This window comes from Nestor notabilis, unplaced genomic scaffold, assembly GCF_000696875.1.
Source record: "Nestor notabilis isolate BGI_N333 unplaced genomic scaffold, ASM69687v1 scaffold7541, whole genome shotgun sequence".
Taxonomy (NCBI): domain Eukaryota; kingdom Metazoa; phylum Chordata; class Aves; order Psittaciformes; family Psittacidae; genus Nestor; species Nestor notabilis.
In genome coordinates, this window is record NW_009913436.1 from 38535 (window position 1) to 63466 (window position 24932).

General features: G+C 41.7%; 1 protein-coding gene across 1 annotated transcript in view; it reads right to left on the reverse strand.

Annotated features, from left to right (window-relative positions):
* BEND7 (BEN domain containing 7) overlaps positions 1-21197 on the reverse strand; it is a gene marked incomplete at its 5' end in the record, with an annotated part of 41567 nt that extends 20370 nt beyond the window's left edge. The window contains 4 exons of the mRNA XM_010023205.1: positions 2487-2752; positions 5196-5318; positions 10796-11095; positions 21114-21197. Of these exons, the coding sequence (XP_010021507.1) occupies positions 2487-2752; positions 5196-5318; positions 10796-11095; positions 21114-21197 (773 nt within the window). The remainder of the gene's footprint in view (positions 1-2486; positions 2753-5195; positions 5319-10795; positions 11096-21113) is intronic.
* Between the last annotated feature and the right edge of the window lie 3735 nt (positions 21198-24932).

A 24932-nucleotide genomic window follows, 5' to 3' on the forward strand; every position in this document is an offset into this window, starting at 1 on the left:
AGTCCCTGCTCCCATGGTCTGTATTTTGCCCTTACGCTCCACGGGAGGATTCCTTCCTCCCTGAGCTCATCGTAGGAGACTTGTGTTATGCTTTGAAGAGGTGTAACCCCTACTAATAAAACTGTAAAATACACTTCAGACCTTACCAGTGCAACAACATGGAGGAGTCAATATTATTTTAGCTTTGACTATTTTGTTCTTAATACAGGAATCAATTTATCTATCAGTGAAATGATTTGGAGGCAAAACACTGATTTATTTGTGCTTTCCTTTAGTAGTAAACTGTTTTTCAATCAAAGACCTAGCTGAACTTTATGATCACTGTGAATGCAATTTCTCAAAAGGAAAAGCATTTGTTAGCAGATAATGATCATGGCATAAGGAACTGGTGGGTGAACTATTCATGTATAATAAAATAAATAAGACCTGAATGCCAAAGGCTTTTGCTGTGCTAAAATTGACAGGCAGTGAATTAGATTTAATCCTAGACATTTTAGTAGGTTGTACTACCTAGATTAGAAATGATTAGGTTATAAATGAAATACTATAACAGCAAAACAAACACAAGAAAGTTTAACTAAGAGTAACAGGTCATTACATTTAAAAAGCAGGTTCTCTGATTCATAGGCCAGACCAAGAGCTGGTCTCACAAAGACTTCTTCCACCTCTGTAAGCAGCAGTATATCATCTCAGCATCCGAACTGGTTGCTCTGGTTTCAGTAGCCTCGATTTTATATCCATTAAAAAGAAATTTTTCTTAAAGTTCCATAAATGTTTGCAAAACAACAGCAGTGGCAGTCCTGGCATATGACACAGCACACGCTAGAGACAACCCGTGCAATATACTCGAGGGAACATTTAGTTATGGTGCTCTGTAGAATGTCTTTCATTTTTTTTCAGGCACGCTGGTCGTGAGCACACTAGAGATGCTTATGAATAAATAGGAAAAGATAATACTGCCATTCATTCTGAAAGAAGAAGTGACTTTCTTCAGCCTTCTCTAAATGTTTAAGGTCACATTTTATTTTCGCTGTTAAATGTATCTATTTTCAGAACCCAACTGTTTTCTTTCCAAAGATGAAACAAAATCAATTTGTTTGTCTCAGGCTTCTGGCTCTGTAAATTTAGTCAAACAACTACTGTGGCAAGCAGGGGCCAAAGCATGGGAGAGCAGATGAGGACCCAATTTATGAGCCACGTGTTTTCTCTTCTTTTTTTTTTTCTTAGGTCAAATTGGCACCTTTAAAGAATTGTGTCCAGCGATGGAACACATTCATAAAGCCAAATTAAATTCCATTGCAAACACAAAACTCTTTTCAAATCCATGTTTCAAGCTCAACAGAGTGCCACAAGCAAGGAAAAATTATAAGCACAAATTGTGTACTGGAGATAAATTACCCGTCCCTCCTCAGACCATTCCCTCAAACATTATGAAGCATGATACTATGAAAGGAAAACCTCTGAAAAAGCCTCAAACTAGTTACTCAGTATCACTACACAGACTCTGAGGCATGAGACTGCAACCTAATTAGTGGTGTGGCTTGCATCTGTATAACTGAATTAGCATGACTGCTCTTTTTCATTATTAGTTCCCTCTCCCAGAAAGGTAGAATATTATCTGCTGCATTGTTTTCATTTACGCTTATTGATACTGAATTTAATTATGTTTTTCTAGCTCATACTACTTAGGAAATTGGAAACTGCCTGCTCAAAATTAAAAATATATTAGAGAAATTAATGATCAGCTTACTCATCAGTGAACTGGTTCAGATGGTGTCTCTTTGGCCATTAAACAAAGCCAATCAGCCACCAGCTACATGAAATTTCTATCAATGTGTACGTATGATATGAACCAAGAAAATATGCTTATTGCAATTTCACATGCAAAAGGTACATATTTTTTTAGAGTGGCAGATTTTGGACCCTTTAGTCACAATGACCTCACCAACAATGTCAAGTCCCTCATCCAGCAGCCACAGTGATAAAGACCAAATTACCCGATTCAGCAAAGACTGAGGTATGAACTTTATAGAGGTGAGGAATCCCCCGAAGCCAACGGGACCAGCCAGGCATGAGACACAGCACATAAATACACCTTGGCAGGATAAAGGCATACCTGTAGACTACATGCACTCATCAGCAAATGACAGGGTTGTGAACGGTTTATATACGCGGCACTTTTCACAGCTCCTGATCTCACAGTGGCCCTTGGCATGGAGAGGGATGAAGAACAAGTTTCCACTGCAAGCTCGAACAACAGGCAGCCTTGAACTCAAGGGAGAACTACACACTCAGGAAAGTTGAAAAACAAACCCCAAACCTTTGTAATCAGCACTCCTCAAGTCTAACCCTAACGTCTAACCAGCCCTACCCAAGATTTGCCCGTTTAACAAAAAGCAGGAACACACGTCAACCTGCCTTGAGCACTCATTCTCCTGAATGAGCTTTAAAATCCTGTGATCCCACATACTAAAATATTAACTTACATCTGATGAAGCTGATTCAAGGATAATTCCAAATCCTGAAACAGGGGTTTCTGGTTTTAGGGGGGTTTCAACTGCTGGCAGACTCGATCGCTCTGAGTTTGCTGATAGTTTCTTTTCGTTCTCTGCAGGGTTGAGTTTCTTATTCATGGTAATTGGTTCAACAGTTTTGAGGGGCAGTTTTTTCTTTTTATTTCTCTTTCTTGATATTGTTGACTTCTGTGCACAGATCAGAGGAGCAGGAGGCTGCTGTCTGTTTTGAGTCCCAACTGAATGAAAGAAAGCAATGAATTAAATTTATAGGCAAAAGCACACGTATAACCACACAGATGCATCATTAAACTACTGACATACTGAACTTATCGTCTGGATATGTGGTATGGTTTTCAGGGCTATTTGTGCATGTGAAACAGTTACATTTTATCACCTTTGCATAATTTTCCAATCTGTACAATGGGGATAATGACTCTGAGCTCCACTGTGAGGTTTTCCAAGACACACTGATGAATAGCGCTTCAGGAAAACTAGGAATACGTGGTTCTTTTTCCTAGTGACCAGTGGATGGTTGGTGACACGAAGGACTTAAGCAATGATTAATTTGTATACCCTCCTGAATGACTGAGGAACTCACTGTCTTCGAACATCTTTTCCTGATAAAGTCAGATAATACAAGTGCTAATGCAATTACAGTTATTTTTCCCAATGCAGTTACCAAGTTAATTAGCTCAGCAAGAACATTTCAAGTACCATTATGTCAAGAACAAGTGAAAACACTATTAAATAGTTTAATTTCTGGGGGAAAAAAGTAACCCAAAATTGCAACAGTTTGTTTCACTCATGCACAGGAACTGACAGGTCATGTGTTACCTCTGAAATCTAAGAGACCGTAATTTGTATTTATGGATTTTTTGCATTTTCCAGTATCCACAATCATTTGTACAAATGAAGGCACCAATCCTGAACCAGTCTCAATGCAAACAAGTCCTCCATCAGAATGCTTTGCAGATACAATTATGTATCTGGATGAATTGGGAAGATGGAGGTCAAACCAAAAATGGCCAAAAGCGCTACACATGCAACTCAAACTCACTTGAGCTACGAGTGAACTACAAATAGTTCTCATGTATAAAGCTTGAGGAGAAACCCAAACCTTGGAATACTGTTTACTAAAAGATTTCTGGGATATTTCATTTCTGGCAAGGATTTACAAGACTGTCATTTGTAGTTTATCATTTAGACAGAAGGGTGTTTGAATACTAAAATAAGTGATTACACTTTTACTTAGATGTTTGCATTTTAGGGTTTTTGCTTTTAGCAACAAAAGTGCCAAACAGTGTTTTTCTCTCTGCAAAACCATCGTTTCGTGCCTACTAGAAAATATGAATTACTCCCAGAGAACAGAGATCTGCTAATTAACAAGGTACTTCCACTCTAGATACATAATAAATAAGAAATGTTGCTGCTATTGAGGAGGCAGCTCTCCTGGCATAACCCCTAGAGTTCTGTACCTCTCACCCCCAAGCTATTTTTAATCATGCACATACTTTCAATGAAATCAGTGCAACTGTGTAAAGAATTCCTTGTCCCAGCAAAGATTGCAAAACATGTGCTTTTTTGCAAATCAGTGACTTTTAGAAAGGCATTTTTATGCGTGTCAACTGGTATTACAAAACCTGTCTGATCCTTCCTGTCACTCACTGAAACACTATACGCCGTGTAGACAAGGAGTTTAGTCAGCCCTTCACTCCACCCATCTTCAGTTAATTACTCAACACTCCCTTTTCTTAGAGGTCTTATCCAGCACTCCAAGAGAGAAACCTCCATGGCTTCACTCCCCATCACTCACACTGGAAATCTCCAATGTCTCCAACTCCTCATCAGTATTAACATTAAGGTTTGGGAAGCCTGTGATGACCTACCTAACTCCTAGCTGCCATGGTCTTGTCATCTTGCTGGCTCTAGTGCTCTTCTGCGCTGGTCTGTTTCAGCTCCTAACCTAGCAGAAAACTAGACTCAATAGTTTTCCTCAACGAACAGATTATTGCTGGTTCAGCCAGTAGAAGGAACTGGTAAACCAGCCTGAAGAAGGGTGGAGGCCACAACATGCAGCAGCTAGCTCAGTTGAGGCTACCACAGAGCTGTAACTTGGAAGATCTTTGAAGTGTTATACAATAACTTTAAGTGGCCTTCCAATTTTTTTCCCTTACCCCTAAGATTAATGAACTGGTAAGCAGCTAACAGGTGAAGTAGCATTTTGCATGAATACATGTGAATACACTGTGAGAACAAATTTGGGATAGTTGTAGCATACTGACCTACCCACTCAGCTCCCACTAGGAATAAATTTATTCCCATTAGGAATAAATCACATCAGATATTTTTTTATTTTATTTGAGCCTTAAAAGAATTCCTACAATATAATATCCCACATTACAGGTAAGAATCTGAGAAGTAAAAATGACATTTCCAAGAAGTCTGTGAAAATTTGACTTTGAACAATGCGTCCAGAGTGCTCAGGTTTTCCTGAGTTCCCACATAAATCTCTGTCTTCCTAGACCATTCCTCCTAACAAGAAGATCATAGAATCATAGAATAGTTTGGGTTGGAAGGGACCTCTAAAGATCATCTAGTCCAAGCCCCTTGCAATGAGCAGGGTCATCTTCATTTGAGATGCTTGTCATGGATAGGCACGTATGGGTCCGGTCATTGTACCTGCTTGAATCTGCATCAATTTTCGCATGGTCTTGAGCTCCTGAAGGATAGCCTGTAGGGTTGACTGGCAATTACATGTACAGCAGTTTGGTCCAATTGATGAATTCATCATTGGGATTTCTCCTGAAAGAGAGAGGAATGAAACGGGGAGAGAGGATGTAACCCACAAAACCAACCCAAACAACGATTATGAGCAGGCATTTGAAACTATTATCAATGCAGCAGATCATTAAATTAGATCCAAGGCAAGAAGGAAATGATTTTCAACATGGTCCCTTTCAAGAGGAAGGGACCACTAGTTTTTATCCAATTACTAATACGTGCAATTATATACAGTAGGGAATGCAATGTTACATGGGCTGGAGAAGACTGAGCGTGAATACAATGCACTCGTCACAGCAGGGCTCTCTATTGTCAGGCTAGTTCATCTTGAATAACAGTAGCACCAAACCTCATTATAAACATATTCACTTTATCACACACACACAAAAAAGCCCATCTCCTGGAACAGTCTTACAAAGAATGAAGACAGACGGCGTAATAAAGGTTTATGCTGTACATTAAATGAGGGCCTAAGAATTTTAAACTGCTTGAATGTTACATGTGATATTTTACCATGTGAAGAATTGAGAATGAAAATGAAACACCCTATTCCAAGGGAAAAAAAACCCCACAAAAAACCCCAAACAACTCCCTCCCCCCAAAACAAACAGGATGGAAAAGAACCACCAGCAAGGAAAGCTTTCAAATCTGCTCTTCTGCTTCCCAGGGTGGGATTGTTTTCTAGGTCATGTTTTCCAGAACTGTGACCTACAAGATAGGCTTTCCATAGTTTCACTTTGAAAATGAATATATTCAACAGGTTCTTCTTTTCTAGTAATTCTTACAGTGTTTATCTGAATTTACATACCTCTAGTTCTAGCCCTCAGCAGTGCTTTTATTACTGCCTTACTTTCCAGAAGCTTTGCACTGTAGGTCCTGAATGAGGACAGGCTGTAACAGCTGAGAGCTTTCAAGTTTTACCTGAATAGTTGTATCCTGCACTTCAGTTTAGAATAGTTATGTCCCCAGCTTTAATGCTGTAAATAAAAATTCAAGATTCAACAGAACATCTAACTGTATCTGCTCGAATCTGAGCCAGTTGGGATGCACCCCCCTTCATTTCAAAATGTGCTTACAGTCATTTAAATTGATGGCTATTTTACTGCTCATCAAAGCATGCAGAGGAGGGATGATCATTTTATGAAGATAGGTACAGATGAATCTAACAAAAATCATCTTCCTTGGTGTCACATGTGGTGGACTTCAGAGTGTATTTCCCTCTTCCTCCCATAGCCTGACACTTATCAAGTACCCTTTAATCATTACCTAGCTAAATTTAATACCAGGCAACTCATTTAATCTTCATTCATAAATCCTCACATTTTTCATTACTACCTTTGCTTTCCTCTGAAGCCAAACCAGTTTATTAATACCTTTTTAGGTCTGGTCTGTGTTCTTTCTGATATCACACCCACACAGATCCCCTGACTTCAAACCCCATTTGAAATGGATGAAATATGGCCAGTGCTAAATTGCTCTGTTTCTTTCCCAGTTCTTCCAATGTGTCCCTCCATCCTCTAATCTCCCTTCCCAGGCACTTGTTCTCCATCTCATTCCATTCAGTCCTTCAGCTTTGAAGCAACATCTATCAGACTTGAGCAAACTGGTGGTCGTTCTCCCAAAAGTAAGCTCCTTGCGAAGGACCACTTAAAGACTGTTGGTATCTTCTGGGTGTTTCCTCCTTTCCTGAGAGATTTAGATTGTCCACACTACTTCAGTTACACATTTTGGTATTTTAAAATAGCACCCATGGACAAAACCTGTAAATGCTGCATTAAGATAAATGGAGGAGTTTAAGAGTCTCTGCAAGCCTAGCAAATATGAATACAATAGTTCCACCGGTGGCTTCTCACCAGGGTTTCAGCTGTAAATAAAACAACTTTTTCAAAGTAAAAAGTGATCTAGAAAACAGGCTGAGTCTCAAATTAAAACAAAAAGAGGTTACTGACTCAGCAGGACTCTGCCTTGTTTGATCTCACCCTTCTTTTGTGCACTGTCTATTCACTCTAAGTTCCTTGGGGCATGGATGGGATTTTATCTTTTCAATGGTCCATAAAGTGTTCAGCCTATTGTTACAGGTACAGAGGGAAAAAAAAATGTATGTTATCTTTAGCTTTGCAGCAGATTACTCAGAATCCCTCAACTTGACTCCACCAACACCCTTTACCTTAAAGGGTAAGGCAGACTTCAAGGGTTAAAGGGTAGACTTTAAGGTAGAGGTTAAGGGTGTTAAAGGTAGACTTGTAAGTAGATGAGGTTCAAGACTACTTAGAATTTAACAGCATCAGCATAACCCTGTACCTTTCAGTAAGACAAGCAGGTACCCCAGAAATGGGGTCCTAGGAAATTAGGAGAGTTTTATTAATAGAAGACAAATACATAGTAACATACACAGCCTTTCTCCAGCGCTTTCTCAGTTGGGTTAGACTACTAAGCTCCTCAGGATAAAGCTTGTTCTCTCTCTTGATCAGAATCCAGTACTCTAGAGGGCTTTTGGAAATACTGTCTGAAAGACTACAGCAGGAGACAGGGCTGCTGGGCTTCTCTTTCCTTCTAAATGAAGACTCCACATCGTGGTGAATTGCACGTGAAAACTCAGACAAGTTATATCAGTAAACACCTGTACATCTTTCCTGTCACAATATAACATGTTCCTAATGAAAGTACGCAGGTACACAGGCTCCTGATGGAAAACCAAAGGGTCTAATTTCCCACTGAGGCATAGAGGATTTACAGTATAATCCCCATTAGCATTGATAGAAATTACCCATGTAAATCTACCATAGGCACTGGAAATGGGAAAAGAGACCACCAATATTGCATATCAAAGCAGGGTTCTACTGACTTCATACATATTCATGAGGGTTTTTTATTTTCTTTCTATCCTCCCTCCTCTGATCAGTTATTGTGTTATAAGAAACATCTTGTGGAGTGTTCTCAGTCATTGTTCCAAGCACTATCTTTATCATTTTTAGAGGACAAAAGCAACCCTTTTCAACTTGTTATAAATCATTTTTTAATTTTAAAAGGAGAACAGACTTTTTATTTTTATGAAGGAGTCTTTAAAGAGCCATCTCCCTCTCTTTGGAAGCTAGCCAGCAGGCAAATTTGATACTGGCTTGTATGATTGAGAGAAGGAGATGACACAAATGCAGTAGTTGCTTCCCCAGTGTGAGCAGCAAGTAGCCCAGGACAGTGGTTCTTACAGCTGGGTCTGCTGAGAGTGAGTTTACCTGGTGTAACATTGCTACCATGAGTTTGTATTTGAAAAGCATGCAAGCACAATGCATTGAAGTGATCCTGAAGTAACTAAAATGCAATTCAGCGGCTGTGTCACCACCAGATTTGTTAAAGAACACAAACTCAAATGCTGTAGACAGACTCTGTGAGTTCGTTGTCTCTCAACAGGGCAGACATGCTACTCACTGGTAGTAGCTCCAAGGGGCTTCCACTAAACGCAGAAGGTCACAGGCTTCTAAGTGACGACTTGTGGAATGACTGCCTTAAATCTGGTTTGGAATAAACCACTTGGCTTTTCAAGTATGTTCCTACTCTTCCCTCTGTTGCAGCAATGCCCAGGCTCCCCCATTCCTCCTTTTCCCTCTCTGTCTATTTTTGGCAATACGTTTTCCACAACTGCTTTCTATACCAGCACCTATTAGACATCCATTCCAGTCTCTCCTTGAACCACCTTTACCATGTGTGGAGGTAACTAGTTAGATGGACTTGGCATGCTTATTACAATCAAATTTGAGTAATTCAGACAGCCTAAACTATGTATCTTGGCTTCCTATACGGTATCTATCCACAATGGACAGAAACAGTTTCTGGACTCAGACTGCCTGCTAATGCCTGGACATCCCCCAGTGATGACTTAGACTTGACAGCCCCAGGTAGTAAGCTTACATCCCACCTGAACAGTTTTGCTCTGATGAGTTTAAACACTGTGGTAAGTACCAAGGAATAGAGATAGAACCTTAGAATCTTCCTCGAGATACTGTTCAGCACTTCTACACCCAGTTTTTAAGGACTTTGTCCATCCTCTGAATAACATCTAAAATACTGAGTTAGGTGTTCAGGCTCCCAGTGCACCGGATGGGGGGAACCAGGCATGTTACAATGGCCACCCAGAAGAGCTGTGTGCTGGGGTGAGGAGCAGTTTCAGAGCTTGCTCATGGCCCAGAAACACATCAAAAGTTTTCCTTTCCTAGAGACCAGGCTTCGGAGCCAAAGCAGCAGAAATGCCTGGCAGGATCACAACACCCCACTGGAGGCAGACACCTCTAACCAAAGAGCCTCACAGATCATCTTTCCAAAGGTGGCCAGCAGAGAGGGCTCACACCCATCTTTATGTAATAACCTAAAAGATTGCATTCCTTTCTGCAGCAGGACAGCTGCAGGGGGAGGGGTGGAACGTGTCTCCTGGTGCACTTCCCCAGGAGCTGGGAGCCTGGGCATTCCTCCTCTGCAGCCCAGGAGGTCACTCAACCCAACTCTTCCCCTGTCTCGCAAACCATTCTAACCTGTAAGAGATCATAGATCAGCCAAACCCTTCCTCCTCGTATGAAAAATCAAAGCGCTGACATTTTCTTCCCTATGTGGCCAAATCCTGTCAACATGTTTTAGCTCACATGCTGAATCAGGCCCCTGAGGGGATAGAGGTGCTGCTCCACCTACTTTCTGGATCTGGGAACTAGGCATGTGCAGGCTTGGGCACTTCTGTGCATGCAGAGAACTGTCCCTGCCAGTGCCCAGGGACTCTCAGGACAGAGAGAGAGATGCGTGATGACTTTTGGGTCCTTCCACATTTAGAACGTTGTTATGGTGGGATTTTGGAAGCACAGCTTTTTATTCTGGCAGTAAAACCTCCATTCTCTGGAACTTCAAAGAAGAGAAAAGCATTTTAAGGCCACACTACCACCTAATTTAGGGCAAAATACTCTGCCAGCAGAAGATGGACCACGTTCTAGCACACGCTGTTCATAGGTAGGCTCCATCATCCCTTTTCTCCAATAGTCCCATCGGAATAAAAGCCTAAGGCTGTGATGGGATTTTGTACCTGTTATAAGGCCGATGCCATCCCCTCCTGAAAGTCAGTAGAATCCTGCTCCACAAGTGGTGTCACAACAGCACTACATTACTCATTGCAAAGAGGAGTGGTAGAGGTTGACATTTAATTAGCTATGAATATAATAACAATGGCAAAAGCTGTTTTAGTAAATACTGTATCGAAATTAAGCCTGTAACAGCATTGAGTAATTGGGTCCTATCACCAGGAATCCATTTTAAAAGCTAAGACAGATGGTAGCAGAATGCACCGTGCCCACTTTCGCACCTTTTCAAAGTGATAACTATGTGCTCATTTTTTAGACTCTGAACTACAAAACTGCTTTCAGTGCACTGGTACAATATATCATCACAACAAAGGCAGAAATTTAGTACAGTACAAGGAGAGAGAGAGGCAAAAACAGTAGTATTCTCAGTAAGGCAGATCATACCATTGGATGCCACGGTTCGTGTCTGATTTTGGAACGTTTTGGATCGAGTTCCGTATTGCCCTGAAAAATGGCTGGCTTGGGGTGATAATTCATTCCATGCACCGCTCTGTGAAGGATGAAGGCTCGCCTGGGACTCCACAGGGGGATTCAGGCGCTGGGCCCAGGCTAAGTCTAAATCTTGGGGCTCCTCCTTTAGTTTTTCTCCTTCTTTGCCAACTCGCTGATAGATTCTTCCAGTGCTGTCATTCAGTAATCTTCTCATCCCTGTAATTTGTTTTTTAATTTCCCGGCTTTCATCTCCTAATGAAAACAGAGCCACAGTTATCACTGTAAATTAGCAAAAAGGGTAATGGGTAGAGATTAGGGATTTTAGATGCCAATAAGAGTTGGAGTATAAAAATAAATAAAGATGAGAAAGAAAAAGAGATGGTTGGGCGGTTGCTGGTGTGTACCAGGCTACGCTTTAACACAGCGATGGTTGACATCTCCCATGGTTGAAAGACCTGCTATTTCTTGATGCTGTTTCTAAAGCTTTGATGAGTAAGATTATTTTTTCTGCAGAAGGAAATAATAATAGCTACTGCAATTTCAAATAAACCATCCTTTTAAGAGACTGATCCTATTCAGGCGTTGACACCAGTGGCTATTTTCCTCCAAGTAAAGCCTAAAGGATCAGATCTTTTATCTATCAGTTTGCTAGATGCAGAAGGTTAGATCCTACAAAGGGAAAATAAACCATAAAAAGCACCATACCACACAAACACACAGAACAACACTGCATCTATTGATTTTAATGAGCAGGATCAGTTCCATAGTCCAAAGAATTTAATAATACTGGATTATATAGGAATAATTGAAAAGGCAGCTAATGCACATATAACCAGATATAGCCTAACTGCTGGAGGTCTTTAAACTGTAGATTATGAAAACAAAATGAAAATTTATAGAAGAAAAATGTGCCTGTTCCAAGTATATTCAGGGCATTTAAATAATAACAATTACATACTTTAATACTCCTGGCACCATTTAAGTATTAATTTTACATATGAAACTGCTGATTGCACAATGAATATATGTGTTCTGGGCAGATAGTAGCTATTTTGCTCATTAAAGCATACATTATATCTCACTAGTAAAAAGGAAGTGTTCACAGCCCCTTCTGAAATAGGAAGCTTCTATTTTTTTACTGGTAATAGAAAAATCAAACATCCTAAGTAAATAAGTGGAAGAAATTGATGAATCAACCTTTCTTTATCATACACTTCACAAGTAATACTTGCTATCCTCTACTGAGTTTACTTTTGGACGTCCCAAAGTAAACGTATTTTTGGCAAAGCAATAGTGTGAAGGAAACTTCAGAAGGAAAAACCAACCATCCAAAACCCAAGATGCAAAGTGCATCACAGACTCACAGAATGGTTTGGGTTGGAAGAGACATTAAAGTTCATCTAGTTCCAACCCCCTGCCACAGGAATGGTTGGGGTTGAAAAGGATCTTAAAGCTCATCTCCCCCCCCCCCCCTGCCACAGGCAGGGGCACTTTCTACTACAGCAGGTTGCTCCAAGGCGTGCCCGACTCTAGTTTAACCCGTGGTCTCTGGTTTAACAAGATATTTGACAGTGTGCTAACGCCAGGCATGTGAACAGTTTTGTCAACTCAACAGCACTATTCAGTTGCCTAAACTTAGGTACACGCTTAAGTAGCTGGCTAAACCAGACAGCTAAAGAGCAGCAACCCCCTCCACAACACAGGCCAAGCTCCATGTGGCAGGGAATTGCTGTGCAAGCCCAGTATACCCAGGGAGGCACCTGAAAGAGGGAGGTTTTGCTGTAGGAGGTGAAGCAGCAGAAGGGGAGACAAGCTGTACAATCTGCTCCAGCCTCTGCTGAATCAGAGCATCTCCCGCCTGACCCAGTGCACTGGTTCCCTGGGCCAGCGCCAGCTGGCTCCAGCCCACCCTGATCCAGCGAGGAGAGTGGGTGGTTTGCAAGAAAGCTTCTAGTCCAAACTTAGAGAAATATGTGTGAACCCCATACACGATACTCCAGCACTGCCTCTACTCCAGCTACAGCAGCGAGAAAACCCCTTTGCAAGGAAGTTCTGCACTGTGTTTATTTTGTCGGTTTGCCTGTGGATTTGTGTGTGGGTGTGATTTAATTAACAAATCACAGCACCAACTCCTTTAAAATGACACTTTTTGGCCCCAGCCCAACTACGGGTTGACTGTTTGCAGTTCCCAACCTCAAGAGGCCACAGAGTACCACCAGACTCCAATTATTGAGATACTTTACACTGCCTTTCCCCTGTACGTGGCTGTATCTGCCCATATCCATGCTCCAAATGCTCCTGCTACAGCAAAGCACGAAGCAATCCCTCGCCATCACATCATTTAGTAGTACACCAAGTTTTATGCTGGCAATTTAGATTTGCATTCAACAGCAAAATGTATTTGAATATCAACCAAGCTTCCCTCCCACCTCCTCCTGTTGGGTGTAGTGACTGTGTGCTACGTAGCTGGTCGGGTGACACGTTGTTGGAAAGATTAAATTTCCCTTTCCCAATTACATAAAATATTAATGTTAATTGAGCTTATTCAGCCTTGATTCTGCTCCCTTGTTCCTCCATATAAAAGTCTTCCTACTCAATGAGCATGCTTACCTCCAAATAGAAAAAAAACCCTACATTTATGTCACAACGAACCCTGAGCTTGCATCCTACATAAGCACGTTTTTCTGTTCAGGTAGCTCCCTACTTAAAACAGGAAAATTCCCCCTTTGTGAATTTATTTATTGGGGTGGTTTTTGCTGTGGTTTTTGTTTTTAGGGATTTTTCTGTTTGGGGTTTTTGGTGGTGGTGGTTTTTTTGTTTGTTTTGTTTGAGTTTTGGGGCTTGTTTTGGGTTTTTTAAATGTCTTCTGTTTTGTAAGGAAGGGCATGAAAAACACACAGGCTGTAACTTTGACTTAGTCTCCAGTGCAAGTTTACAATCCCCTTCTCCCAGTTATGACTTTTAATCTGTAACTGGCCAGTGACAGCAGCATCCTTCCCAACTCTGTTTAAATCTGCAGGTAGGTAGCTAGCAGTAACAGATTTAAAGTCATGCCCCCCGGTTATCTCATTTGGCTATTAGTTCTAAAGCCCAATGATAGCATTTTGTTATCAGCTATCCCACTGCTGATGATTTTCACACATAACAACCATGTAATTTTGAAAAAACTAAATAAAAACAGGAAGATGGGGCACAGAGAAAACCAAACAGCTCAAGATACTGTGTCATATGGAGGAGGTGGCCCTCCTGTTTAAATGCTGAATGGGATAATCATATAGTTTAATGCACAAAAATCTGCATTACCTACCTCTAAAAACCCTCCTGAGATGGATGTTGAGGGCTGAGAGGAGTAGTGCCTACTTCAGCTTCTCCCTGTGCCCCTCTACCTATGCCAGGGCTTCTCACTGCTCCCAAGGGAACGGGGATGCCTCCAAAGGACAGGCTACATGATTTGCCCTTTGGATTCCCCATATAATCCCTTTCGTTTTATCTGAAACCAATGAAGTTACTTGCAAAACACTAAAAGACTTAAAAAATACCACTCAAAATAGATAAGCATGGCAAATGACAGCCCTATTTAGGAATTTATATGTAAAGATGAAAATAGTCGTAACAAAACCATATTAACCATGTTTTAAAATGACTGTTACAGTTGTTTCTATAATGGTCGCTTATATACAAACTGTTTTTTCCACATGGCCTGACTGTAATCTTCTAAAACAAATAAAAGCAAAACAAAGCCCTTTCATAAATACTACATTAAATCCTCATAAAAAGCCATTTCCCCAAAATTCATTTCAATCTCTTTCCTTACTGAACAGGATAAAAACTTCCAGCTTTGGAAGTTGTAAAAATGTTTAAAGTTACAAGTGCACAACTGTAAATCAGAACTGCCCTAGGATGGAGTAGCATCCACATGCTAAGCGTGCACCAGTCTTGAAGCAACAGGCCTATAAACAACTCCAGTGAAAAACTATTCTTGATAATTCATTAGTTCCATTCTTTGCCCCTATCTGCCTGGCCATATTTTCACTATCATGCTTATTAAGCTTGATACAAATGAAGCACACTGCCTGAAAACAAGTTGCTCTACTTTAGCCAAATAATCTGTCAAAAGTTATCACAGTGCTACAAGGAATTAAGAGAATTATATGCAACCATACCAATATGTTAAATACTAATTTTACTCCAGTATTAGTGGAGTGGTAACCACATCTGTAACTAATGTATGCAGTTTAAAGTGTATAAATGAGTGCATAGGGCTAAGGTTGGACTACTGTGTGTGTTTGAGGTTTTCTTCCTTTGACTTACATAAACAAATATGTTTCTATGTTCTCCTGGCCCAATATTTAGCAATTAAGTTCTTTGGGTTTTAACATTTGTTTCTCATATGTTTTGGGAACTATTAATGAGTAGTTGACTTTTTTAATACAGTTTGATTGTCTGTGAATTAGTGTCTTCGTTTTGTGTTGTGTTTGGGCAGATGAAACTCACGCGGAAACTCTTCATTTCTTGGTTATACAAACAGGGCTTTTTCCTCCCTCAGGCTGCCTGCAGAAGGTACTTTGTATCTCAGGGATTGTGTCAAACTAAGCTGAAACTGGTGGATGAGATGAGAAGCTATTGGGAGGGTAGGAACAGCAACAGACAGCTAGACAAGCACATGTGAACCAACAACACTAGCTTGGTTTGTACAGAAACAAGCAACTCCGAGGTGAGAAACAGTGGAAGTCGATGCATGATGCTTGAAAGCTCAACAGAAAATAAATAATAGCAACGGGTTATATAATCAAAGATATTAAATGCCAGTTTATTAGACACCACTTGAATGCTGCCCGTCCTGGATAAGGGCCAGCAAAACTTGGCTGCTGTGCTTGAAGATTTTATAAGGGCTAATTCAGACCAGTTCAAGGAACCGGGAGGCATGTGCACACATCTCCACTGCACAGCCAGGCTGAACTCACCAAAACACCTTTCTGAATGTTACATACTGTATGAAGACAGGCTAAAAAAGTTGGGGCTGTTCAGCCTGGAGAAGAGAAGCTGCGTGGAGACCTCAGAGCAGCTTCCAGTGGCTGAAGGGGGCCTACAGGGTTGCTGGGAAGGGACTCTTCATCAAGGACTGCAGTGACAGGACAAGGGGTGATGGGTTCAAACTGAAACAGGGGAAGTTCAGGTTAGATATAAGGAAGAAGTTCTTTACTGTGAGGGTGCTGAGGCACTGGAACAGGTTGCCCAGAGAAGTGGTAAATACTCCATCCCTGGCAGTGTTCAGGGACAGGGCCTTGGGTGACATGGTCTAGTGTGAGGTGCCCCTGCCCATGGCAGGGGTTTGGAACTAGATGATCTTAAGGCCCTTTCCAACCCCAACCATTCTCTAATTCTATGTTATTCACTTATTTCCTTCAGTTGTCCCAGAAGGGAGCTATGCATCCCTTCCCAGCAAAACTATACCCACATTAAACTGAAACTTTCAAAGCTCAAGATATTTTTGCCACTGTCATCTTGTACTACAAGTGGTCCTGAAACAGAAAATTGTGAAGGTCAGCATGGGGAAAATAGAAGAGCCATGTGCATGATTCCTTATCGGATCAAAGGTTTCCTAAATCGGATGGAAACTTGTGGCTGCTCTGTGAGGGGCACCTGTGTATCTAAATTGGTGGGGTAAGCACACATTTCTCAAACAAGGGATGCCCAGTTTTTGCTGGTGGTCAACCTTGTCAACCTGTATTGATCAAGTAACACAGGCAACAACATGCTTTGCAAATTGAAAACCAAAACCCCAACTCAGCAGGGAGAGCAGTGGAACAACGTGAGAGAGTCACACAAGCAACATGAGTTACGAGCTGGGGACTTGGAGCAGCCTAACCTAATATAGAGGGACATTTAAGCTGTCTTAGTTGAGGCATCTTAGCAGTGCTCTAAAACACCATTTAAAAGCACTTACCTATCTCCATGTTGCCACACAAAGCACTAAGATTGTATCTGCAGGAAAACTGGATCACCCTCAAATTAGACCCCCTACTCCCAAACCAAGCATGGAAGTACACGGGTTGATTGACACCCCTGCCTGTGGTGAGACACAAAGTTAATAAGCTTCACAAACACTAATGTAAGCAAAGCAGGATCAGACCCTGGGACCACTGAGGATCTGCGGGGTTACTTCCCTGGAAGCTGGATCAGCCCAGGTGGTCTGCCCACTACCACTACAAAATGACTGTTGTGAAGAGCTTGGTGAAACAGCTTCAAAACACCCAACAGGAGCAGATCCAGAAGCACAAGTTACACATTCACACCACACTGCAACAGTTAAAAAAGTAGTAACAGATATGCAACAACTTCCCCCAGTTCTGGGGAACATCCCAGGTCAAGATCATGCTTCAGCCCCCAGGGAAGGTTCACAAAGTTAGATCACTAGAGAACACAGATAGATAAAATAACTTTCTATGCAGTCTTAACTACAGAAGCTACTGGTGCAACAATCAGACTTGGGATACAATTCCATTAAAAGTAACAAGTAACTTCAGAGACTTGTGTTAAGTCAACTTTTTCTCTGTGAATAAACTGCAAAGGCAGTTTTCTAGGACAGAATAAATTCTTGATATTAGTAACTTATGCATAGCTCCCCTGCTCCAAGAAGACATTATTTATTTTTACCATAACATAGAGAAGTTATTAATCTGCTGCCTTCCATTTCAACAATGCGAAGTGCTGTAAAATGCACAGACACCTGCATTACAGTACATTTCAGTTCCACTTTATATCAGTCATAAACATCTCTGCTTTGGACATCTCTTCAAAACAAATGCTCCAAGCACACTGTGTGTAGCATTGGGTTTTATGAAACTATAAAAGTTCTTCACTGTTAATTACACAGACAAATGTCTCATCACACGTTTGATTACCAGGATAATATAATTAGTTTTCTACATTAACCTTTCCAATATAGAGCCCGAATTTCAAGTTGAAAGCATTGTAAAAACACTCAGGCTGGGGGTAAATTATGTTTCTGCTTTTTTGTGATGATAATAAAATACTAAGACTGGGGAAAAAACCCAACCCAGTGTGGATTATGCAAAAGATAGATATACACACACAAGCTAGGTTTGATCAGCACTGTCCACAACACATGGGTGTACAGTCCCTCTCATGGGCTTCTGTTTCCAAGCCTGGGCTAGCAGCCTCTGTGACACAACATTTATGTTGATAACAGGCAAAAACTGAAGTCAAGTCTGTCTTAAATCTTGGCCGTACTCGGGGTTTAAGCACTTCACTCTGGGCTGCTTCCTCCTTTTCAGGTTGAGCAGTCTCTCCTGGAATCAGATAACTAAGTCCTTCCCTTCAAAACAAAAGAGACGCCAGTCCTCATCTGCGAAATACAGTAGTGAGATTCCTCCCACCCAAAGGCTGTGTTTAGTACGCCCTTTGTCAAGAAAGAAGAAACTTCTTGTTTAGCATCTCATCAGAACAAAGGATTGGAAGAGAGGACAAGCCACCACATCTCCCAGTCTAACGCTGCACCACATGAGCAGACTTCACAAGCTTACCAAGCTCCATTCATCGCAACCATCCAGAGGTCACATCCAGCACTTTGTCCACTGACTGTCCTGAAGCTCCCTCCACCTTTCAGCCTACAAAGCTGTATTCTGCCCACCTGTGCTGGTGCAAAAAAGACCATCTAGGTTCAACAGGTCTTTCCTGACATTTATCCTTAATTTATCTGCATGTTAAACAAACTGGATTCTTCCTTCTTACTGATTTACCCTAGGAGCTCCCCTCTTCTCAACAGTTCAGTTCGAGTTCATCCTTCTCAACTGTGAGACCAAAACATAAGCACATCCCACTCCTGACAGAGCTTATATACCAGCACTAACATTTCACCTTTTCTCAAGGTAACAGTTTCAATGATGGATCTCAGCATTCATCCACATACTAAAGGCTGCACCACACTGAGGTTTCAACAGCTGATCCCATAAGCCAGTTAGAGAACAAACCTACACTGAAGAACAAACTGAACTCTAAACAAACAAATTGGAGTGAACATCCTTCTGGGATGAATTTGGGCATAAACCAGTGAAATCAAGTGAAGCAGCAGTTATACCCTGAAGCTCCTTATTAGTGGACAGAACACCGAGCTGGGGAAAGTGTTGTGATCCCACCATCCCTGAAGCACAATGAAACATTACTCCATTCAATGTGACTTTTAAAGGAGATCTGGAATGCCAAACATCACTCATCCCAGATCCCCACTGAAAGGTGGGAACCCGGATTTCAAGTGCTTTCAGCTGAGTTCAGTCCCTGCCACTGCTTTGCCTACATTTGATGCAAGGAATCTGGATAAAAGCGGACACCAAAGTAACCTGGTGAAGATAAAGCGAGAAGATTATGTGAGCTCTGAGTAAGTTACTGAATTGAACCCAATCCCTAAGGGGGGAAAAAAAAGTCTAGTCTACAAATCTCTCACAGTCATTTGTCATTCAGCCTTGTCAAAACCAGCATGCTTTGAGGAAATCTGAAAGTTGGACACTCAGGATATTGCCAGGAAATAGCATCTTTTCATAGCTGCTGAAGGTGGGCTCCCAGGACTGCAACTCCACGCTTCAGTACCTGATAAGGAAGATCCTTGATAGGACTTACTTTCTTAAAGGTTAAATTCTGACTGGCTCTTGAAACAGGTGAACTTTAGGCACTTAAATGCCAGAGCACATTCAGTCACAGTGAAAAGTTGGGCATACTCAAAACAAACCCCAAAACAAATCCAAAGACAAAACAGCCAGACCAAAATCAAAATCAACTGGTCTGACTCACAGCACAGATATCAAAACACAGACTCTGCAGATTCTTAGAAGCATCCTGGCTTAAGCAGCTAGATGCCTAACTCCTGCCAAGCTTTATCATGACTTAGGGTTGGAAGACAAAGCATTGAAAGTAAACCTCTGGTGGAGCTCTCTCCATCAGGTTTATCAGACGTCACCAAAAGTGCTTACAGAACATGAAATCTGAACACAAAGCTCAGCAGCCACCCTTGCTGCTCTCTGGCAATGGGTGTAGGGGAGAAATACTTGCTCAAAATCCTAATGGTGAGAAGCTGAGAAAGGAATTTAACACAGCTCTCACCCCCATGTAAATATTCCAGCCATCAGAAGATTCCACACTGCCTAGGACATCCTCCTGTTCTCTCCCATTTATTTCTGGCCTCTAGAAGAGGTTGTGGCACTATGAATTAAGGAGAAAAATGCATTTTGCATGCAGACTGACTTCAGGTGCTGATTCACACACTCCAATGCTTCTTGCTGGCTCCAGGAGGCAACAGGCACGGACTACAGAAACCTTAAATCACCCTTCAAAACGTTTAGGCTCCTGGTGCAGTTAGAGGAGAGGCAGACACCCCCAAATTTCCTGCTGCAAAGGCACCTGCTTTCTCCAAAGCCTGAGCAAGGTGTCCAAGAGCTTGCTTCATACAGCAAGAGTCACTATGCCAGCTCAAAAACTGGCTCTTGCTCCTCTGAATTTGGCCTGCCAAATTTTTGCCAAGAGGTGCTTTACCCAGGTGAGGTCCTGCATGAGACAGGAGGGGGCTGGAAGCAGGGAAGCACTCTGCAGCTGGGACAAAAAGCATGCAGACAGGAAAGATAAAGGTTTGCTGATGATCAGTCCATGCTGGAGTATATATCTTTTTATATACACTTTGCAAAGTATATACACTTTGCACACTGTATACTACTACTCTGTTTTCTTTACACATTTTTAACTGTTGATTTAATTTAATTTTGCCATGGCAGGATTAGCAGGCAAGCTACAGAGGTGAAAGGACATTACATTAAGACAGCACATTAATCCTTTATCCCACCCAAGGCAGAAACAAAACCAAACAAATAGCAGCTTCCTGGAAATTGAATTTCTGTTATCCAGATGTCAAAGATGTAATACCCCAATTACAGAAACTCTTGCCAGTGAACCATGCCAGCGAATATGCAATGTAAATGGGGTGAGCAGAGAGCTGCAAAACTGCAGAGTCAGCATCTGGCTCTCTGAGTGAGTGATAATTAGCACTGTGTGTAGACACTAATAAACATTTATGTCTGAAATTACAACTTTTAGCAGTGTTAATAAAGGATATATTGGCAATTCATAGAATAAAAGGGTCTTGAAAAGAATGTCATATTAAACAATGGCAGGCTCTTCCTGTGCTTGCACAGAGGGTTTTTTCCTCCCTAATTGCAAATGGCCACGCTATGTTGCTCAGAAATTAATCAACACAAGCACATACCTAAAAAAAATGGTTGTGTTTCTTTGGTCTCCCCATTAACATCATTGCTGTAGTCAGAGATCTTATATATCTCAGGATGGTAATCTGGAATGAAAAACGATAAAAAAAATTAGAACTCAAGTGATCTGGAAAAAATGAACACTGAACACATTGCTACAGTTTTACTACATAATTTATCAATATATCTGCAGTTGATTTCATGTACATCAAATTAACCACAGAAAATGTGCTCTGTATCAGCACCTCCTAAAAAAAAAAAAACTTTGCTCACACTGGAGAGACCCAGCTCTGATATTTCACAGATTTTAGGGAATAGCTACGCCTGCCCTAAATTACTGTGTTCATTTTCACAGCAAATTATCCCACCAGATGCCAATTATCTGGCTTCTTGCTTTACAGATGGAAAGCAGATTTATAACGAAAACTTTACCTTCCCAGAGACCAAGGGGAACTTTCAAACTTCACCTCAATCAGAAAATCAGCAGCGTACATTAGGGCTGCATCATTCAACTACACTGACACGTATTGGTGTCACTGGCCTCTGAATTCTGAAGAAAGGAGGATCAGGGACACCTTAGGGTATTCACCTAGAGAAATTAAGGATGACCCTAAATATAAACACCAGCATCTCGTATTCAGAGATGTTACAGGATTAAAAAATAATAATAAACTAAAAAATTCACCACTGAATTTCTATTTCAAATAAAAGAGAATTTTGCTGCGAAGGTGTCTGCTGTAATCCGAGGCAGGTGCTCTGTAAAACCAGAGCTGTGTTTACATGTGTGTACAGAGGGAATAGTAAGTCCAAGGAACAAATAATGTCTAAAGGCAGCTCTCCTGGATGCTATTTCTGCCTCTGCTACTGACACACACTTTGTCCTTCGGCAAATCACTCAAGACTGAACAATATATTCAGTGTCTTGAAACAGCCACCTCCCCACCTCACTCTAATGCCCTCCCAGTTCCCAACACTCTCAGCTACTCCCTCTGTAAACTGGTTTTTATGTTTACCTGCCTCACAAAAAGCAAGACAGAGATTAACTCATGGAAGAGCACTTTGGGGGATTCACTTAAAAGGCACAACAAAAACAGAGGGTGGCAGAAGCAGCTCCTCCTCCCGTGAGCAGTACACCTGCACCGTGGAGAAAACAGCTACAGGATCAGAAAGGTCTCCTGGAAGCCAAACCTTTTGTTAGGTGCTGTCTATTTGTACAGCATGACTGTCTCGAGGGCACAACAGGAGGAACAACCCAGTAAATAAATGAGAATTGAGCCTAACACAGCAATGCAAGAAGAGAAGAGGGCCTGGAAAGAAGATGGTGGGGGGGGGGGGGGGGGGGAACACAACAGGGAGTTGGAGAAGTCAGTGACGAGGTGCAACACAAAGGGTTCCTCTGCCTACTGAGCACACCCAGCAAGTCAAGCGGGTAAAGGTGAAGTTTGAGATATGACATCAAGGAAGTAAAGGCTCCTTTCATAAAGCTGAAACTATGGGATTTATGCTGACTGCCTTCCATGGTCATTAGCTGTCCCTGTTGAGGAGGCAGAGCGGTTTGGTGGGGACCTGGTGACCAGCCAGGGTCAACCTGCCACATTCAGAGTTTTCCTCCTCTCAAAGGCCTCCAAGATCTGCTGGGAATAAGTACACGAGAACTAGGAATTAAATGACTTACAGACTCATGGTCCTTAGATCTATAGAGTACACATGGTTTCTTCTCTAGCACTTCCCTCTGTACAACCAGCTGGTCACAATATCCTTCTGATCTACAGCTTCTACCTTAAAGTCACCACACTTCACCCCAGAAAGCGCTGCATTTTAGTGCAGGAATGGATTTCCTCTCGATCTGGTCATTACTGATCATCTGGATCAGGTGCTCTGAAGTTTTTTTGGGGCCAGAATAAGCACTACATGGGCACACATAGTTAACAGATGGTGTGTTACCAGCAAACTGACACAGCATACCCTATTCTCTTTGGTTTTCTTTCTTGTGCCTCGGATGTCACAGTCCAGGCGCTGTGAAACCCATATCAATTTCACAACAGTAAACACTAAACTGTGACATTACAGAATGACTCCTGCAAGCAGCAAAGGCCAATTACAAGAGACAACTATTTATACATAATTATCTTTATAATCAACTGTGATAGAAAAAGAACATGTGAGTGCAAACTCACATGCAAAATGTGATTTTTATCTCCTCCATTCTCAAAGCACAAAGGCGTAATTTTCTCTCTAGGGTATGTTTTTAGTAGAGCTTTCTCTAAGCCTTTCTACATCCAAAAAGAGACCCTAGGTACAATGAGAATTACTAACAATCTAACATCATAACTGAATTTACCTATTAAAACAAGGTTAAATAGATTGCCTTATTCACTGAGGCATATCTAAACCTGTAACAAGTGGCAAGTGAGAACCGGCAAAATAGCTATCTGTTTCTGATAGTGCACTTATTCTTTTTACAGGTCTATTAGGGCAGAAATAAAACCATGTCTTCAATTTCAGTTTTACTTTTCCACAGCTTTCACGCCCCCCAGGTTCCTGGACTAACTCTGCCTCTGTGTCAGGAGCACGTTCGATACCAAAACCCCACAAACCAAACCTGTTCTCTGCAGAAATCAAACCCTCGATAGGTTTACTAATGTGCACAGACCTCCAATACCTTTCAGACAAGTCTGACTGGTCGCTGCTCTTCTAGTTTTAACCTGGACTATGTGTCATGCTTCAGACCCCCTACGAGGATACTACAGCCATTATTTACTATTCCTACCAAGTGAGCTTATTTCCTTCTTTAAATTTCCTTGCATCAAACACGATTTTGCCAAGCTCCTGCAAAGACATTGTTCTTCAGACAGCAAGTCTTGACACTTGCGTGTGTGTGTCCCCCTTCCCAAGTGTGACATTACACCCAAGCAGTCACCTGCCTTGAACTTGGCATGCAGGAGACACACGGCTGTTTCATGGAGATATCCTTGTCCAATACTTGGAAACACAAAAGGAAAAACAGGATCTCAAGTCAAATGCATTGGGGCAAAAAGATCTCACTGGCCAGAGAAGGGATGAATCCCCAACCAAAATAAATCCCTAGGGCTGGGAAGACCACCTGTTAAAATGCCCACCAGCGGCTGTATCTTTTCCTATTATTATCATAAGAAACCCCCAACCAAACAAGAAGAAGACTGACAACAGAGCTGTGCTCCTTCCCTGACATGAATCCAAATATTTCCCCCCCCGCGATCCCTTTTCAAATAGCTTCTTTTGCAAAAGCAAACACACCCCGAGTGAACAAGTTACACGCCAGCGGCTCTCCCCTGCCCACGTACAATTAATTACCTGCGTGGATTGTTAATAAAGCAACCTCTATTCGGCTTTTCTTTGACATACGCGGATGTACACAGTCGAGGGGAGAAAAAAACCCACCCCAAACACAATAAATCCACAGGAGTCGAATACTAAGAAGGTCCGTTGCTGCTCAAGTGTCATTATTTTTTCGCTCGCTTCCTGATTTTACCTTCCCCCCCCCATTCCAAAAGCAGGATTTACCACGAAACACGATCCAACTTTATTTTGTGCAAGAAGAAAAACACGTCCACCTTTCCGGGGTGGTTGGGGAAGTGTGTGTATGTGCGGGGGGGGGTGTTGCAACAACACGTAACACACATGCAGAAAACCCGATTAAAATACGGAGAAGGGGGTTAAAAAGGAAAGAAAATACAAGACGTGCAATGGTCTCGGGGAGTTGAAGCACAGGATTGCGGAGTTAAATAACAGACCCGCGGAAGGGGGGAGCGGCGACTCGGGGCGCAGAGCTCGGGCGTTTC